The sequence below is a fragment of the Chamaea fasciata genome, unplaced genomic scaffold, assembly GCF_029207755.1.
Source record: "Chamaea fasciata isolate MVZ Bird 193981 ecotype frontalis unplaced genomic scaffold, bChaFas1.0.hap1 SCAF_18, whole genome shotgun sequence".
Taxonomy (NCBI): Eukaryota; Metazoa; Chordata; class Aves; order Passeriformes; family Sylviidae; genus Chamaea; species Chamaea fasciata.
Window position 1 is genome coordinate 3368609 of NW_027094103.1, and position 18008 is coordinate 3386616.

An 18008-nucleotide genomic window follows, 5' to 3' on the forward strand; every position below is an offset into this window, starting at 1 on the left:
GAAATACAGTTTCTTGCTTTAAATATTTGTAAAGGCCAATACATCCCAAAATACCCTGTAGGACATGAAAAAAATCCCAACAAAACAATTCCACGGACACGTGTCCTAATTGCCTCAAGACTGTGAGCCATCCTCTTGTCACACAGAGCCACCTTTGAAACCAACAGGAATGAAATAGCTACTGCTGGAGAAGGATGAGAATTTTGATAGGGCAGCTGAGTGATATAGCTGCTACTGAAACAAGAAATGTAGTTCCTTTGGTTGAACTGGCACTTGCAGGATCCAATCTATATTCTTTCTTACCTGAGGCCAGGTACCTCTCTGACCTCCAGGTCTGTTTCATCCTCATTGATGTCATTCACTGGCTACTCTGAACAAGGAGGATTCCAGCTCCTAAAGACAAAAAGTGAACAAGCAATTAGCTCAAATATATCGGTGGGTTCTCTGTCTTTTAGACTAGGATTATTCAAAGTATTACACCTATTTCCTAGAAAAGCAAGCCTTTTTAAGTCCTAGAGGCTGGCTGCCAAAATCTCCTGAAATTTATACAGACTTTCCTTAAACATCCCATGGGAGGATGTTTTCTGCCATCCCTCAGCTTGTGCAGTTTCCCACAAAGGGCATGGTATACAAGGTGAACAGAGATAACCAGGAGTTTTTCATAAGAAATACTCCCTTGCAGTAGACAAAAATTCATGCTCATCAAGTTCCAAATTAAACACTACACTTGAAAACTGACCAAGGAAATATTTAAACTGAAAACTTCAAGGAACAGGGAAAGCAGTTAAAAAATCCCAACTCAAACCACACCAGGTTCAGGTAAGAGTAATGCGGGACCCATAGTTCAACTCTAATTTCACCCTTGCATTCTTTCACCATCGTATTTTTTCCTCCTTTCTGATCCACTGAATCCACGTTGCTTTCCCCTCTGCCTATTCTACTGCATTGAGCAGAGATGGAGTAATTATGCAACAAGGTTTTTCTTAAATTGCAAGGTGGAATGATTAAACTGTGTGTATGAACAGAAGAAAAATGCTCCTGATGGAATTAAAAAGTTAAGCACGGGTAGAGGGATGCTGATGCCCAATGTACATCCAGTTGCTTGGCCATACTGTACAGGAAACACCACAGTTGAAGTGCACTGTCATCCAACTCAGCTACAGCAGGACTTCAGATGATGACCAGGACACAGCATCTGCATTCACTGTTGTTGTTTAACAAAAAAATATTTTCCTTTTTGCCTGTCTGGACATTTCGGTTTCTCTTAGGATGCAGTTTAAGAAAAATAAAAAGCAAAAGAAACTGATTATTGCACTGTGGATAGGAATATGGAGGAGGTCACCATATGTAGAATCAATATCCTCCTATTGCAAACTTGTATCAGTCAGTCAGCATCATCTGCTCTGTGGGATAAAAATGCCTCACAGACGCTGTGCAGTCAAACATCAGAATTGCCCATCTAATTTACAGTGCTTACTGCTGTTCAGCAAGATCAGCCAAGAAGACAAAGGTGATTTCTTGCTCTTTTGCCAATTGCTCTTTCCTTTCTTTTTCTTCTTCTTTTTTTTTTTTTAATTGAATGTTCACCTCCTCCTTGTCCCCAGTGTTAAAACTCTGAAGAGACATCAACAGAGTCATGAGATTCACAAAGGAACTGATTATGCTAGGGTTAGGAAATTAGATGGCTCTGCAGAATTTTCAGCAGATGCTCTCCAATACTGCTTTTGTGCCGTCTCTCATTGATTTTGTTATACAGTATCAAAAGTGCACTGTAGGCCTCCATCTGAATCTAGTGCCAATGCACTGAACAAAAAGTCACTCTGTCCCAAGGGAGAAGAGGAGGAATGGGTAAAGAGGAACAATGTGAGGAAGAGAAAGCAGCACAGGGAAGAAAAGAAAGACCAAGAAATAGTTGGATGAAAAAAAAAATCTTTCTTTCTGCTCTGCATACCTTCTCTTGTTTCTTTCCCATACTCGAGTCCCCCACGTCCCCTCACCTGTGTAGTGGGTTAATCTGGTCTGCAGTATGATGGCTTAAAACTGAAACCCAGCCCAAACCTGACTTTACCATTTCTAAAGCTCTGGAAGGGAACAGACAGGAGGTAAGAGCATCCCAGAGGAAGCAAGGCTTCTCTGACAGAGCTGCTGCAGCAGCAAAGCTATTAATAAATGTTTGCAATCTTTTAATCGCTCTTCTAAATTGCCATCGTGTTCTTGCAAACCCCATAGTGTGTGAGTGCAGCTGCCTCCTCCCGCCTGCCTCCCCGTGTTCGTGCATGTGAGTGAGGGGGAACATCAGGAACATGCTCAGATCCAAGGGCTGCTGCAGCATTAGAGGGAAATGATTTTGACAAGTGCCTATTTAAATCTTCCCTATTCCAAAGGAAGCAGCCCTATTAGTTACATCTAGGAACCATATTTGCACCTGGTTTTCCTCCTCCGGCAAGTCCCACCTCCTCGATTAAGACACTGAACTTTTTTTATTAAAATATCACATCTGATCAGTCAGGCTCGGGACCTGCCACCCAAGATGCCAGGTCTTGTGATGTGAGAGCACTGCAGTCCCAATCACCAAGTAATCACTCTGGCTTAAGCAAAGATATTCTCAGCCACAGAATATTTTTGTACACTTCATGAGATCCACTATGGATATTGGACAGTCACCAGGGTACAACACAAACACATATTGCTCTTCAGGCTTTTCTACAGGGTCAATTAGTCAGAATATAAGTGGACTGGAGAGCTGTGATCCTATTTATGCTAAGAGATAACATTTCAGGATGAAAAGGATTAATACTTTTAAATAAAATTGTCTATTTGCCTCTTCATGTTTCTAAAGCGTATCCATTATTGTCCAAACTAGGATACAGCAGACAAAGCCACCTTCTAACGTCATGGTGGAGATCAGCTTAATCCTTTCTCTGTTCCCACCCCCAGCTCAAACTCTCATCTTCATCCTAATTATAATAGCATTTGAAATTATCATGGTTTAAAAAAAGATGCCAGCTTATATAATATTCTTATTGCTTATTAATGATTTCAGAAGGGAGAGCAAGTTGCCTTGCATTCTGGGAATTATGCAAACCAAGGCTGAGCCATACCTTGTTGGACTCCACCAGTTTCTTATTTGGAAGCCTGATGCATGAGGATTACCATGTAATAGCAGATGTTAAGGCTTTTAGTGAATGACAGGCCTGCTGCACATACTTGAACAAGAAGACATGACAGGCGTCACATTTCACAGTGATTAGCCTTGGGCACTTTTCAAAGGCAGAAGACTCGAGGCAAAGTGACTTTAACCGCCCTGCGAGTGTGATAATCCCCGAGCCGGCACAGCCTGAGGAGTCTGATTGCTGTTGGGCATGGGAGCTTATGAATAATGATAGAGGGAACTGCAGCCTGCACCAGGGACACGGCTCCTCAGCACTGACAGCACAAAGACACTCTGCTTGCAGAGGAAGTTCTTAAGTCCATTACTTAATCTAAAGGTACTTATACCCTGTCCTCAAAACATCACCTCCTCTATAAAGCTATGGTGTGTGAAAGGCACTAAAGAACTGAACTCGAGATTTAGTACCTGTCCTTCAATTTCCCGTCTTTGTCACCGTGGTAGCTTGCTGTTGGAGAATATGGGGTGGAGTAGGAGGGAACATTAACGGGAGCAGGAGCTCTGTATCCATGTTATAAATTGCTGCAATTTTATTTAAAAATGAGCTTCAATATAAGATGACACCATCCGTCTCTGATACTAAGAGACTATTAAAAGACTAATGAAGTTGCTTGCCCCCACACTTACAGAGAAAGACCTGCACCCTGCAAGTCCCAAAAATAAAAGAGCTTAGTATGTATAATTTAAGTAAATTAATGAAATAAAATCATTCTAAAATGATTTTGTTACTGTCTGTGATCTGACTCACAGGTGCTGATCTTACAGTTCTGGGTAACATTATAATAATTGAGAAACAACAGAGAGTATATATTCTTTTTCAAGCAACAGGTTCATCAATGTGGCAATATACATAAAAATGTTGAGAGCTGAAGTTGAACATATACTTTAGAGGAATCTAATAAATACTCAAAATCATCATTTTATGCTTTTTAAAAATCCTATATCTTACAAAACAAGAGCTCATTATTTATCAGTTGAATAGTCGTCCCTCTGTGTGCCACAAGCAAAGCTAAGAAAAGTTTTGGTTTGGCCAAGTGGTTGGGGTGACAACAAGGAAGTGGAAGAGATGGAAGGAGTCAAAAGAACCAGTCCATCTTCTGGAGACAAACTGTCACATCTAGAAAGCTTCCCATGCCAACATCTTCAGAAATAAATGGGGATGTCCTGCAGACAGTGCTGGACAATAAATTGCAATGCTGCAAGTGTGCTGCTATTGCATCAGCAGGGTCCCTCCTTGGCACTTACCCTGAAAATGGTGTCCCTTCAGTGCCTGTGTTGGTATTGACAAAGAGAAGCCACACTGCAAAACCACTGCCTTCTAAAGGATCAAAATCTTGCTATGTCTAGACATCCTACACAGAGGAAAAAAACCCCACACTTCACTGGTTCCAGCTTAGTTTCTTGACCTGTAAGCAGGTTCTGGTTTTAAGCTACACACAGTCCACAGCAATTCCTGATGTGCGTCACATTCTGTTCTATCTGTCCACCACCTTGTACCTTGCTGGCTGGAAGAGTGGTGCTCGGCTTGGCACAAACACAGGGGCAGCCCAGGGTGCTGACACTCAACAAGCATATGCTGAAATGTGGGGAAAAGTGAGCTCCCTTAGGAAAGATGGAAAATGAAACCAGATGCCACCAATACTGAGAGAGAGAAGAAACCAGATCTGATCCTTTAGATGACTTGATGGAAGCTGCTCATGTTCAGAGACAGTAGGACCAAATTCAGCTCTAATTAAGTCACTAATGTTACAGGGGGATAAACATGATCTTGTAAGCATCACAGGTATGAAACAGGAACACAGAAGGTCACATAGAAACAGCTCCTTGAGTTCCAGCATGAACACCGTGGAATTTTACTGAGGAGGCCTGAGGGATGTGCCCTGGGTCAGTTCCCCCCAGTCATCTCACTGTGGCAGATGCTATCAAGCACTGCAAAAAGGTTCTTATGTGCATCACCAGGAGCTTTAACTTGGAACCAACCAGTAGCAGGCAGAAGGCAGCTCAAGTGTAGCTCAAACCCCTGTGCCCTCAAGGCAACTGGTGGTGACAGCTTTGAAAATCCAGCAAGATTTCTGTTTGTTTGTTTGTTTGCTTTGGCCTTCACGGTGCACATAGGTAAAAAAGTGGGAAATATTGACATTCTGACTCAGGTGCAAGCACATCTTTAAAAAAAAAATTGAACGAAATAAAAATAAAAAGCCCTAGCAAGCTTCTCAAAATAGGCCAGATGCTCCCAGTACTTTTTGTCTTCTCTGATCTGTAACAGACATTGCCTCTGGAAATATGTTTGCATTTACTGGTCTTTGTGAGCACCCCCAGTCAGCACAGCAGAAAGAAAGTCACTTTTGATTCTCCCCACCCAAATCACACCACACACTACACCCTACTCTGCTTTTGAGGGGCTTTCACTTGCCGTGCTGGGCTGTGAGACGCTGCAGCTAAAATTGGATCCAGGCAAGAACAGACGGGTGGGGAGGTCTCTGTCAGAGTGGGTCAGGCAAAGAGCTGAGACCCTGCGTGCCCCAGCCAGGCAGTGACTGACACGCTCCTTGCAGCAAGCTGACACCAGTACAAGCTGAGGCCCTGCAGCTGCCAAGGGGTGCCCTGGTGTACCCTACTGAGCAGCTCCAGCACGGCCCCCCTTCTCCCCTGCACGTGCTGCTGCTGCCCAGGCAGCAGGCAGGCATTATGTAAGGCTGCTCCAGGACGCCTGTCCTCTCGCCTCAGCACTGAGTGATGGATGCACTGGAAAACCTTTTTCATTGCCTGCCTCATCAGGGAGATCAGTGCTCTGCAGAAGACTCTGATCCTACGCTGCTCCTAGGCTGCTGGAGTTAAACATAAAGCCACGTAAAGGAAGGATTATTCAACATGCAGCAACATAAGCACATACATCTTGCTGTAAAATAGGGCCTTGGCTTAATCTGCTCATGGGAATTCAGGGGAAAAAAGCAGACAGTAAAAATCTGCAAGACACCACTTTTGTTCCAGACTGGCCCCGACACCAACTCATATGTGAACAAGCTCACTCAGGGTAGGCAGTTTATGCCATACGAGTTTCTGTCATCTCATTTATTATATTATCTAAGTGCATAATAACTCAATAATTTATTTGTAGCACTCCTTGAAGCAGATAAATGTCATTATCCTCATTTTGCCGATGTGAAGCTCAGGCCTGGAGACCTTAAAGGCTGGATGTTTATGCATAGGAAGGTGCCCTATTGCTCCTATACCTATTAAAGGAAGTTATCTACCTACATATTTTGACAACAGAAATCACTGGGGCCATTTAGAATTTCAGGTTGCAGGCAAACCTATTCACTAATTTTATAGAATTGAAAGTGCTCTGCTCTTGTAAAAATTCTAATTTTTCTTTTCTTTTTCAGCTAAATTAAAAAGTATCAACACAGTCTCCACTCTGTCAGACACCTCTGCTGTCTGTGCTTACCCATGAAAGACGTACTGGTTACTAAAGAGTCATGGGTGGGTTTTTGTCTTTTTTCATAAGCTTCCTCCCCAGATAGGCAATCTCTCACTTTGTTGTGGTTGTTTCCCTTTAGTGGTTATTCCACAGATTTCTGGGAAAAGTCACAGATTACTGAGGAAAAGTCTTAGAGCATCCTCAATAACAACCACCCCTTCAAACGGCACCTCCTGTTTCAGTGCATTCAGCACAGAACAAAAGGCGAGTCCTGTCACACAGGCTGCTCTGAGATCTGCAATGTCTGAAAATCCTGGTCTCAGGTGTGGGCTGGGGAGTGAGCAAGACTCACTGAGACCGTTCTCAAGTTTATGGCAGTCTTTGCCATAACATTGTGGAATGTTGTAAGACTCCCTATAGACAGCAATAAGTTACAATCCTGCTAATGCTACTGGATTCTTTGTGAAGGAGCAATTTTTCAATTACACATAATTAATAGTAATTATCCTCAGAGACCAGAACAAAGAATAATTAATCCATCTTAACATCCCCGTTAAGGAGGTATTAAATATGGGGGTTTTACACAGCAGATTATATAGTAAGTTTTGTGGTTTACAGTTGAGTCTGTGTTCCCTGATACAGAAAGGAAAGAGAAAAGAATCCTGAACTATCTGAACTAATATTCTAGCTCTTGCCTTAATTTAATTAACCAGTTTGGAGGCAGCTGTTAGCTTCTTGCAGCAGCTAGCTGCAAATGAAGTGTGCTGCCTACACATCTCTCCTATAGAGCAGCAGTTTTACCATATTTGATAAACAGTAGCATTCAAGTGGACAATTTACTAATTTTTAATATATATCTATGAATAAGGTATTTGCAATTATCCCCATTGCAGAGCTGGAGAAAATGAAACCCAGAATTAAAAGTCCAGCTTCTCATTTGGCACATCACCTTTTAATACTGCTCCTCTCTCACATTGGTTTTTGCTGCACAGGGAGATTCCTGATCCTGTGTTCATGTTAAACAGCTGAATTCACAGACACTTAATGCCCTTTATCAGATCTTAATATTTGGCTTTAATCTTCCAAAGTGGCTTCCCATTTCCGATATCTTAATGGAAGCTCACCTTAAAAACACACAGGATGTCTCTGAGAGCACATCCTGTTCTTGACTATTAAAAAAAAAAATCAAAGAAATGTGAATTTACTATTTTGAACTTAGGCAAGTAGTCCAAGATCCCACTGCCAGCACTGAAAGAGGTTGCAATAGAATTTGCTTCAAAAGGATGGTTTTGCAAGACAATTACTCCACGTGGCAGGATGACAGCAAAGATGAGGGCAGTGCTGCAGGCAGCACACAGCGCAGCTCAAGTGGCAGCTCTGACAGACCAGCAGTTGCTGACCCATGACAGCTTGGGTGTACAGAAGGCTTCTGATTAATGATTACATGTTAGGGCAATAAAAAGGGGATAGCTTTTAGTCTTATGTGTATTGATCTGAGGGAACCTGAACTCAAAAGGGAAGAGTAGAGAGACAGAAATTGAGGGAGACTACAAAGGAAGAGACCAAAGGGAGAAGGAGAATGTCCCAAATGTTAAATGAAAGCATCTGCATGAAAAGCTCCAGGCCAGCATGCTCAGAGAATGCACTCTTCTGTCTCAGTGACCTTGTGAAGATAAACTGAACAAAAAGCTTCAGGCAACATCAGACAGGATTTAAGAAGCAGTTTTAATTTTAGCCAGATTGTTTTGTATTTTCAGCTCTGAGGTTATCTGGGGATGCAATGTGCATACAGTGGAACAAAATGTAGTTGTCTCCCCCAACTCTGCTACCACACCTGACAGCAAAATCAGTTCTGTGCTTCCAGGGGGAAGCAAAAATCATTATTTTGGCTACACAGAGAAGATATAATGGTGGTATCACAAGGATGGAGTACCAAGGCATCCTAATTTTATTTCAGAATGTAATTACTCGACTTCTTCATGCACGAGCAATATAGCAGACTTCTACTCCGACACAGTATGTACTGATAGGCCAGTTCTCTCTACTCACTTTATGTCCTTGCTCTCTATCTCCAGACTGACAGCTACTTACCATGAAGAACCTGTTTACTCCCCCTGTACCTTAGTTTCCTCATCGATAAAACGGAAGCATTCTACCTAAAAAAAGTGCAAGGATTTACTAAAATGTGTGTGTGTGTTATTGAAAACGTTTACTATTAATTTTAATTTTAGTAATTAAAATTACTAGTAAACGTATTCAATACATTGAAGCATTTTTTAATTACTAGCAATTACAAATTAGCAAACACATACAAACTCTAGGAGCTGGCTGCACACAAGAAAACATGCATTCATCACTGTCTATTGCAGATCATTAGCACAATTAATCTCATACAAAACAAATGCAATCTGACCTGCAGATACAGATGGCATGTAAATCCAAAGTGAGGGTCTAGACCTTCAACCTGTAGTAAAATGTCAAACAATGAACTAAAGTGGTAATAAAACCAACCCAGACTAATTTGTACTAGCCCCTCTGCAGGGTCACTACCACAAATAACAAATAGCAGTGGGAAAAACAAGATCTCAGTATTCCTCCTGCACCTCCCTAGCACCACCACCTCATTAATGGGACAGTCACTGATGAACATTTACACTGATGGAGAATCTTCTGTCGAAGGTTCTCAAACTGCTTTACAAATTGTCTCTAATGTGTATAGACAGTGCCTGCTATTTCCCCCTGTCCTTGCATGCTCCGTCCTCCATAACCTCTATTTGATAAGAATTCCCAAGGCTACATTGTCTCTCCCAGTCTGTGGGAGAGACATCCATCCTGTCTTGGCAGGTCTCTTGTCCCATTCTTCCATTTAAATAGCATTTTCTTTTTTTTTCCTCTCTCAGCTCTTTTCTTAGGAGACAGTTCTCTCCCACCCTGAGTGTATAACTCACCGTCACCTGCAAGAGTTTCTTGAATCCCTGACGCTGGAATCAATACAGCAGAGTTGGCAGGGCATGAGGGTGAGGAGGTGGGAAAACAAACGTGAAGATGTTGTAACCTTTCAGTCCTGTGCTGTCAGCTCAGCACACCAGGATGCCTGACTGGCCTCACACACCTTGTGCTAACACAGACAATGACTGTGCAGGGAGCTGTGGTGACTCAGGTCTGCTCTGAGCATCCCCCAAACCAAAAACAGGGAGCTAAGGCAACACCCTGCATGAAATGAAGCAGCACGGAGCTATCTCACAACACTGCTCTCTGCACCGTGTCTCTCCTCATCAGCCTTCTGGACCGAAAGCAGAGGCCTGTGCTGTGCACAGGGCCCAGCCTGTAGCACACACAGTGCACATGTCCTATTGGATTACAGGGCAGAGTGCACTCACATGCTCTGCTTGTCAGAGCCCAGCGTGCCTCTGCAAGAAGGAAATAAAGGAGGGGAGGGATAAAAGCAACCTGAGCAGCACAGGGCAACCCGAGCCCTGTCAGAAGGCAGGATGGGGGATGCCACCACAAACACAGGGACAGCAGGGAAACGTACCTGGCAGGCACACTGTAAGCCTAAGCTGGAATCTCACTTCACAAAGAAAACCACGGGAATCTTCATGACTTTAATATTGTTCAAAAATTTACGACTAGCTTATCACCTAGGAGCTCACTGTATTGACAAGTGGAACAGATGACAGCTAGATCTCCATTTGGATACTAAACCACAGAGCAATACTGCAAAGATCAATGCAATGCAGTCCTCTCATTGAGAAAATGCTTCTATCTACATTAGCTTCAAAACTGCCCCCAGTCCCTTTGTTCGTGGCCCAAGAGAAAAGGTCTCTTAGAAGTCCACACTGGGCTTCGTGCTTCTTTCTCCCCAGGGAACTCATATTGTGCAGCTCTTAGAAAAAACCACGACTCAAAAACGTGATCACAGGTGAAGGAGAGGCGTTAATAGCCAAAAGGAGAGAACAGGCATCTGTTTCAGAGGGCAGAAGTTTATCACCCACGACAGGATTTCCACTGGGTTTATCATTGTTTTCTGTGTATAGAATGAAGGTCATTAAAGATGTTTCCACTCTGAATTAGCAATGAGTTCCCACTTAATCTACAGTGTCTCAGCACTCCTATGTGACTTTACTCCAAGAACCCCAGTGAACCTCTTTCTCTCATCTCACATTTGGATATTTACCTCACATCTTTTCCCTTACTCCCCCCATTCTCCTCTCCTCAGTTTATACTCTTCCCAGATCTTTTCAAAGAGCCCTCCCTGTTTCCTCGACCTTTGTCACACATCACAGTTTGGGACACCACTACAGAAATTATTACAGGAAGTAGCTCTGTTTCACAATTTCCTTAGTTGTTGTCATTAATTAGCACATATCCCCAAACCCCCGATACCTGGAGCCTGAGGAGCTACAAATACCGGAGATGTTTTCTGAGGGAGCAAAGACAGAGCCCTTCCAGGAGCCCCGGGGAGGCTCCGGACGCTCTGCTGAAGCCCTCGAAGGGCAGGTACTCGCCCGCCTCCTCCGGACCTCCCGCGGCTCCCATCACACGGAGACGTCCCGTCTCCCTCATTTAGACCTTTTAGGCACAAGACAAGGCGGGCTTGGCCAGGGTGGGTCGGTGCAAGGCAGCGAAAGGAACTAAAGGCGAAGCACAGAGCTGGGGCAGAGCCCCTTCCACCGCCCCCTCAGCCGCCCCCTCAGGGCGGCCCGCGCGCGGCGAGCGCCCCCTGGCGGAGGGCGGGAGCAGGGCGCCCCGAGGGACCGGAGAGGCGCGGGCGGCGGGAGGGACGGCGGGACCGGCGTGTGCCGGGAACGGGGCGGGCACCGGGGAGACATCGTCCCGCTGGACTCGGCACTGCTGAGGCCGCGCCTCAAGTGCTGTGTCCAGTTCTGGGCGCCCCAGTTCAGGAAGGAGATTGAGGTGTAATATACCCCAGCCAGGACGTGCCAGGATATCCTCCGCTAACAGTGCAGTGGGTCCGGAGGAGGGCAGCGGAGCTGGGAAAGGGTTTGGAGCGAATGTCCTTGTGGAGAGCGGCTGAGGGAGTTTGGGGCGTTTAGCCTGGAGGAGGCTCAGGAGGGACCTTATCGCTCTCTACAATTACCTGAAAGGGAACTGGAGTCAGGTGGGCATCGGGCTTTTCTCCCAGGCAACGAGCGATGGAACAAGAGGACACAGTGTTAAGCTGCGCCAAGGGAAGTTTAGGTTGGTCATGAGGAGGAATTTCTTCACAGAAAGGGTGATCGGACATTGGAACAGACTACCCAGGGTGACGGAGTCACGGTCCGTGGAGGAGTTTAAGGAGACACCGGACGTGGTCTGGCTGACATGGTGGTAAGCGGTCATAGGACGGGCACAATGACCTCAGGTCATTTCCAGGCAAAGCCACGCTGACTCTGTGACCCGCAGGCAGCCCGTGGCAGCACCGCGCACGCGCGACCCATGGAGGAGGCGGGGCCACGTTCTCCTCCCCTTGTCCCCGCCCCCGCACGCCGCCTATTGGCTACTACGGCGGAGACTCGTCGCTCATTGGCCGGGCGCGCCGTCCGTCCGTGCCGCGCGCCGCCGCCGCCATGGTGCGGTTCAAGAACAGGTGAGGCGGGCGGGAGGCGCCGCTGCCGTGTCCGGGCCGGTGCCGCTCCGCTCACCCCGCGCTGTCCCGCAGGTACGTGCTCTGCGAGGTGGTCTCGGAGGATCCGCGGTGCCGGCAGTGCATCGAGGACCGCGCGCTGGGCCTCGCCGTCAGAGACGCCATCGCACGGGTGCACGGGGACTACGGCCTGGCGTGCTGCTCCATCTCCTTCACAGGTGCGGGCGGGACGGGCGGCCCCGGGGCGCGGGGTCCCTCCGGGCCCGCTCAGCAGCACGTGTGTCCCCCGCAGTGAAGTACCTGAACGCCTACACCGGGACGGTGCTGCTGCGGTGCCGCAAGGACTCGTACCGGCTGCTGTGCTCCGCGCTGCCCTTCGTGCGGCACCTGGAGAGCCGCGCCCAGCGCTACCCCTGCTGCCTCAACACGCTGCACGTCGGAGGTCAGGAGCCCGCCGGGCCCGGGGGGAGGATGGAGCTTTAATCGTACCTGCCACGAGCCCACGGTGCTGCTCTGGGGGCGGCAGACATTCCTCCTGCGTTACTAACAGCAAATGCTTTCAGCAGATCTAAATAAGAAACAGGCACCAGCAGTTCTTTTTTGAAAGCCTCGTAATTTTGCTTGAGGCTTCATTACATTTATCACAAAACCAGAGTAGTAAATACAATGTTACATTATTTTAAAATATATTTTCAAAGTATAGCATCTTCTGTATTGTGAAAATTAACCCCTAGGGGAACTAATAGGCACTGCATGTTAAAAATTACTACTCCACCACTTAACTTCAGCAGTGCAGAAATGAAGTCTACAGCCCCTTCGTAGCATTTGCATTAACAACCTTGTTTCCTGGGGCATTTGTCACTTGATACAATGCTCTTAGGGAAATACAGGAGCAGCTTGGAAACGTGGTTGTGTAGATTGTTAGATGCTGTTCTTGTGACTTCCACAGGTACCATAAGAACGTGTCAGAAATTTCTGATTCAGTATAACAGAACACAGCTGCTGAGGTTGTTGCAAAACTGTACAAACGAAGGTAAGTTTCTTCAGCCACTTTCCTAAAATGTAGCCTCAATTCCTGGGGTTTTTATAGGATATGCTGGGCTACTTCTGAATTCTTGGCCTGAGAAATGTTTGTGTTTAGAAGTAGAGGATAGTCCAGTGTAAGTGATCAAGTAGTAACACTCTGTTGCTTTCTTTATTGCAGAGGAAAGACAATGTATACAGAAGTCCTTGTTGAGCTGTTCCCTTACAGAAGAGCAGTCTCAAAGTGGAGATGAGGAGGAGGATGATGATGGCACAGAGACAGACTGAATGTCACTTGTTACTATCCACCTCCATTCTGTACTTGTTTAATCAAGATGTGACTGGTTATCTTCAGTGTTAAAAGCAGTGCAGGGGATAGGAAAAGCATTTGTTCATATGTAGACTTCATTCCCCATTCCAAATGTTCTTAAATTTAAAACAAATAAAACATGGTTTCACTTAAGTAGGCTACTTGCCTATTTCACTGCAGGAGTCAAAACCACTTGCACTCCCGAGGAGTGTAGCAGCTCAACGTGTTCTTCATGCTGAGGTAGAAGGGAGCTTTAGGCAGTTGGCACAGACAAGGAATGTAGTTATTCTCCTTCAGCATACAAAAAGCATTAACATCTGCTTTTTACCTTCTCTTTAAGTGCACTGTTAGCCACAGGGCTATCTCCCCTGCTCTGAGTGAGAAAAGCACCAGCTGTGCATATAGGAGCAGAGAGAACATGGAATGTATGGCAGAGCTGCAAGGCTCAACTCCCTCCCCCCCAGTATAAAACTCATAGGTACAAGTACTGCTTAGATATTTATTAAGTTTACACCAATCAGTTACAGGAAAGTAGCATTGCTGGTATTATCTCGAATCCATAGGAAAACAAGATACAATTGAAGATGCTGTCCCTGTGGGGGCTGCCCCTGCAGCAGGGACAGCCTGCCCTGCCTGCATCACTTCCCTTATCCTAGTGCCTGTGACATGTGGAGGTGACTTACACCAGCTCCAGCTATTCTCTCTTCCCAATGCAAAGAAAAGTTGACTATAAATGTGCAGAGATAATAGAACACAACAGATACTTGTTAGACACTTAAGTAGTTACTCCTGTTCCATAGCTTAAAATGACTTGCCGTAAACACAGTTCACTGCATATTTGAATCTCTCTTAGTTGCTTTCTCTGCCCTCACAGTTTGTTTTCCCATAAGCATTTAAAGTATTGACAAGAGTTTTACCACTTTCAGGCATCTTTAGTTTCTTTGCAGTCCCCTGACAAGCTGTACTGCCTTTCCATTGAGTGAGGTTAGTTGTGACCAAGCGTGAAGTCAAGCTGCTTTCAAAGAATGTTTGCAGGTGTTTCCTCTATCCTCCTGTAGCAGTTGGAAGTATTCTTTACCCCCCCTCTCCTGCTCTTTCTGGTTTACAGCCACATGTGATGGACTCTTTGGTACCAGCTTCCCACGAGGCACACACGTGGAGCCTGTTGCTCTGAAATCAAGCACCCATGTACTGACATCAGCTTTTTAAACAGGGACACAGCCACTGACTGCCAGTGGTGTTGGAATACCTAACTCCAGGTGCCTCAGACACTTCCTTGCTCAGATCAGTGTCACAGGGACAGAGCACACTGAAGCCTGTGCCACTGGGGCTGAAGACAACAGAAGACACTATCAGTCTCCCTAAGTTCAGTGGTACTTTTTACCAGCACCCTGCAACTAATTCTGCCAGCAGGAAGGTAAAATTTGAATCTCTGCAGTATTGTAAGGCTCCACACTGCTATGACAGTTCAGCTACAGCTGAGGAAGGGTGCAGTACTGCAAGTGCATGTGCGTATGATTTATTCCAACTGTTGGCCTTGACTGGTACCTTACACCTAAAATTCATTTTATTCAACAAAATCCACACCACTTAACTCATTAGCTCAAATCAAACCACAAGCAGTGCAGAATGTGACCACCCAAAGAAAGAGCTGGGAGGGGTCCAGAAGAGACACGTTCGCAGCACAGATCAACTTAAATCCCAGAACCAAGCAGATACAGGCTCTTCTCCCAGTACAAGAGAACCCCAGTTTCTTGCTGGGGTATAAAAGTTATCTACAGACTTCAGCTATCAATTGTTCATCCAACTCAAGAGCAGCCAGTGTCAAACCATCATTCAGATGGTTACCAGGAGCCCTAGAGGGGAGTGTTTTTTCTAGATGATCAGGTTAAAAAGAATGTGTAGCCCATGGCTGGCAAAAAACAAACAAAAATCAGCAGCCTCACTCACCCACATAAAAACAGACCTGAACAACTGAGAGAAGTCAGGAGGTTCCTTCTACCACTAGTGCCATTTTGAAATACACAAATCATCAAGCCACTTTAAAACCAAGTAGCCAAATTCTGCTTTACGCTCACCTCAGCTTTATATCTTTCCAAGCCAGGAGAACAGGAGGAATTCTTGCTCTTTAGGAAAAGAACAGATATAGCAGCTAACAATCTAAAGCCAGTAAGCTCTTTTGCCTGTTTCCAGTGCAGCCAAAACCAGTTTCAAGAGAGCAGTTTGACAGCTTTACTGCAACAGCACTACTGTCAGTCAGGTGGACTTCTGCCCATGAATAATTACAGGAAAGTAAAGGCTCTCTGCCTTCTCTCTTGGGTAATATTGCAGTACTTTGGCAGTGCCACACAGCTGTAAGGATTTTCACACTGCTTATCATGCCCAAAGGACTGATTCAGCAACTAGAAGCCTTGGCAGATTTGTCTCTGGGTTGTTACTTCCAAAAGTCTGTTTCAGTACAAATTCATTAAGCAGTTGGAATCAAAACATGTTACTTCAACATATACTGTCATGGTTTCCTCCTGAAGCCCCTAGAAGTCCTGGAAACACAAGTTTAGGCTGTTCAAATTTAAATACTTAAACTATAGCAGCAAAACAAAGCAAAATTAAAAGAAAACCAGGAGAGGAAACTTCTCTTGAATAGCAGAAATCACTTTGTGTGAACAACAGAGGTGCTGAACAATAGCTTCTGCTTCTGTTTCTTTCTTTTCTTGCCTCCCTTTTCCTCTGTGAAGAATCAAAATGATACTGTCATTCTTGTCATGGAACAGGAACATCACACACAAAGATAAATGGTCTTCCCTGGCTTAAGTGGCTTCTACAGATCCACAACACTTCCTATCAATTCAGTGAACACCAGGTAGTTAAACAAAAAAATGACTGCAAATGAGCTAAGGGAGACTCCATCACACCTGAAACACAATTACAAAAATGGCTAAATGATTGTAAAGTTGCTGTTTTAACAGCAGATCCTAGGACTGCAGCATCCAGCAGTTTGCCTTTCTAACAAGTATCACTCTCATACATGTCCAAAAAAACCACAACTGGAGCAGACACTCCAATGACATTCCCAGGCCCTCCCATCCAACTCTCTCCATCATCCACTGCAGTCTCCAAACAGAACCAAAGCTAAACATCAGAACTAAGCATTAAAAATAAATTTCATCAGCCAGCACCAGGTTTAAGTTCACCTCAATTTGTTTCACATTCCCTAAGTCGAAATATCAGCTAGCAGTTACCTCGACATTTTGGTCAAACTGAAGTGGTAGTTCAGCAGCTCAGGTACTTTTAGTTTAGAAATGTAGAACCTGAACTTCCTTAAGATAAAGCTTAATTTATGTTCCAGCAGAGACATGGCCAACACAATTGTCAAAAGCTGTCTTTGTCCTAACAGGATTCTTTGCTAGTTGGAGATCCCAGCTCCCACCAAGAGGCTGCTTTAAGCTGACAGAAGCCCTAGTCAAGCTGTTCAGAAACCACAACCTGACAATTTTCATAACTGTTCTCTGGCCAATTTTTGGTCCCCAAAATTGCTGCTTTCACTTCTCCCAGAGCAAGAAGGGGAAATATTCAATTTTTTTCACTTCAGAAAGTTTTCCTGCCTTTCCCACTGCTTTTTACCTGATAAATGATCAGCTGTGGACGGTTTGTCCAGTTTCAGGAGGGCTGCCTCAATAGCTTGGCTGAAGGAATTCTGGAAGCTGGGCACAGGAATCCGGTCAGAGCTGTCACTTTCTCCATCACTATCTCCAGGCACTGGGAGTGCCAGAGTGTTCTCATCTGAAAGAGGGAAGGAGGTACAGAAGGCTTTATAAAACTTTCACCACACAAATGCCCCTTCACATTCCAGATCTTTCTTTTGAAGTTAAAAGATTTCTCACAATTAGAGGCATGGTAAAGAACCTGATGTATTAATACCAAATTTTCTTACCTCTTGTCTTTGGAGCAGGTTTAGGCCATGTTTCTGGTTTTGCCTTTCCAACTCTCAACATCTATCAAAAAAGTTGTAGGATATGATTAAATTCCACATACTTGAACAATCCTGCAGACCCCCTAAATGGCAAGAAAATCTAGAAACCCCTTCAAGCACTCAAACCTCATAATGTCTCCCGAAGATTTATCCCACATTGTCTTTGCAAGGGAAGCAATTGTAGTCTCAGCCTAATCCCCAACTAAGACACAGGTAATTCTGACAAGATTCACTCTGCTACATGGTTTACCTGGGCAAAGGAAGGGAAGGGAGACTCTTCTTCCAAGCTTCCACAGAGCAATGGGCTGACCTGGCTGGCAGCAGGTGACATTGGAGTTGGAATAGATTCTACAGAGAAAGGAACTGAGAATTAAAGCCAGTTGCATTTGGCCAAGGCAGTCATTATGCTGCTTATCAGGATGTAACAAAATAGAGTTTTATTATCCTATGTAATTAATCATTTTGATCTCATTGGTTCCATCCATCAGTCACACAATGGATTTCTCAAATTTCCTCGATCTTTTTATT

The 18008-nt window shown here is 44.9% G+C and overlaps 2 protein-coding genes across 3 annotated transcripts in view; one reads left to right on the top strand and one right to left on the bottom strand.

Annotated features, from left to right (window-relative positions):
• Positions 1 to 310: 310 nt before the first annotated feature.
• Positions 311 to 18008, bottom strand: part of RNF10 (ring finger protein 10) — a 34264-nt gene continuing 16566 nt past the window's right edge. The window contains exons 14-17 of one of the 2 annotated variants that reach the window (XM_066199883.1): positions 17731 to 17828; positions 17442 to 17502; positions 17132 to 17290; positions 311 to 393 (exon numbers count right to left, since the gene is read on the bottom strand). In XM_066199883.1, coding sequence (XP_066055980.1) covers positions 359 to 393; positions 17132 to 17290; positions 17442 to 17502; positions 17731 to 17828 — 353 coding nt within the window. In that variant the 3' untranslated portion in view covers positions 311 to 358. Of the gene's footprint in view, positions 394 to 13995; positions 16238 to 17131; positions 17291 to 17441; positions 17503 to 17730; positions 17829 to 18008 lie in introns of those variants that run through there. The other variant, XM_066199882.1, reaches the window with a different exon arrangement.
• POP5 (POP5 homolog, ribonuclease P/MRP subunit) lies at positions 12134 to 13663 on the top strand. Its single transcript, XM_066199888.1, has 5 exons — positions 12134 to 12180; positions 12253 to 12395; positions 12470 to 12619; positions 13127 to 13210; positions 13382 to 13663. The coding sequence occupies exons 1-5, from the start codon at positions 12161 to 12163 to the stop codon at positions 13486 to 13488; spliced, it is 504 nt and encodes a 167-aa protein (XP_066055985.1). The 5' UTR covers positions 12134 to 12160; the 3' UTR covers positions 13489 to 13663.